The sequence below is a fragment of the Sinocyclocheilus rhinocerous genome, unplaced genomic scaffold (assembly GCF_001515625.1).
Source record: "Sinocyclocheilus rhinocerous isolate Xijiao unplaced genomic scaffold, SAMN03320098_v1.1 C36083756, whole genome shotgun sequence".
Classification (NCBI taxonomy): Eukaryota; Metazoa; Chordata; class Actinopteri; order Cypriniformes; family Cyprinidae; genus Sinocyclocheilus; species Sinocyclocheilus rhinocerous.
Window position 1 is genome coordinate 44 of NW_015772570.1, and position 767 is coordinate 810.

Below are 767 nucleotides of genomic sequence, written 5' to 3' on the forward strand. Positions count from 1 at the left end.
ATTGATATTTTAGTTTAAATTTTTATTTTTATTTGCATGTTGATTATTTTTAGATGAAATTAAATTATTGTAATTGTTATATTGAAAGGATCTTGATTGAATGGTTTTAATGATGCTATTGAATTGTTTTTGCCATGTATATAGCCATTGCTGCTGACTTGGTGTTAAATCATAAATAAATCAAAACATACATACATACATATTTTTTTTCCCCTCATCAGTTTCTGAACAGATGCAGCAGGTTAGCAGGTTGTTGTCATGGTAACTCAGCTTGTCTGCATGTGTTTGTGTTTTGCATCCCTTTCATAATTTCCTTCTGCAGAATAAACACACAACAGACTGCTATTAATTCTGAAATGCTGTACAGAATAAAGAGCGTGTTTCTTTCTCTCTCAGGGAGCGTCCGCTTTGTTCGATATGATAGAGTACTATGAATCCGCCACTCATCTCAATATCTCCAGCAACAAGCACATCGGCACACGCGGCTGGCAGGCCGCCGCGCACATGATGAGGAAGGTGAGGCTTGAGTTATGCTCATTAATGAAGAGTCGATCTGCTCATCTTGACCCCTCATGTGTCTGTGTGCCTCCAGACGAGCTCTCTGCAGTACCTGGATGCTCATAACACCCCGCTGCTGGACCATTCGGCTCCGTTCGTGGCCAGAGCTCTGCGGATCAGTGGCAGTCTGACCGTCCTGCACCTGGAGAACGCCGGCATCTCAGGACGACCGCTGATGCTGCTGGGTAATGACTAGAAAAACAATGATC

At 42.4% G+C, this 767-nt stretch overlaps 1 protein-coding gene across 1 annotated transcript; it reads left to right on the forward strand.

The window, feature by feature from the left end:
• Positions 1 to 260: 260 nt before the first annotated feature.
• LOC107735469 (protein phosphatase 1 regulatory subunit 37-like) lies at positions 261 to 761 on the forward strand. The gene is made up of 2 exons (XM_016547140.1): positions 261 to 516; positions 593 to 761. The coding sequence occupies exons 1-2, from the start codon at positions 418 to 420 to the stop codon at positions 752 to 754; spliced, it is 261 nt and encodes an 86-aa protein (XP_016402626.1). The 5' UTR covers positions 261 to 417; the 3' UTR covers positions 755 to 761.
• The last annotated feature ends 6 nt before the right edge of the window (positions 762 to 767 follow it).

What these genes read in the sequence shown, in the direction of transcription:
- LOC107735469 (XM_016547140.1), top strand. Translation starts at nt 418, where the DNA reads ATGATAGAGTACTATGAATCCGCCACTCATCTCAATATCTCCAGCAAC. An exon ending in CCGCGCACATGATGAGGAAG is followed by an intron (nt 517 to 592) that starts GTGAGGCTTGAG and finishes GTGTGCCTCCAG; the next exon opens with ACGAGCTCTCTGCAGTACCT.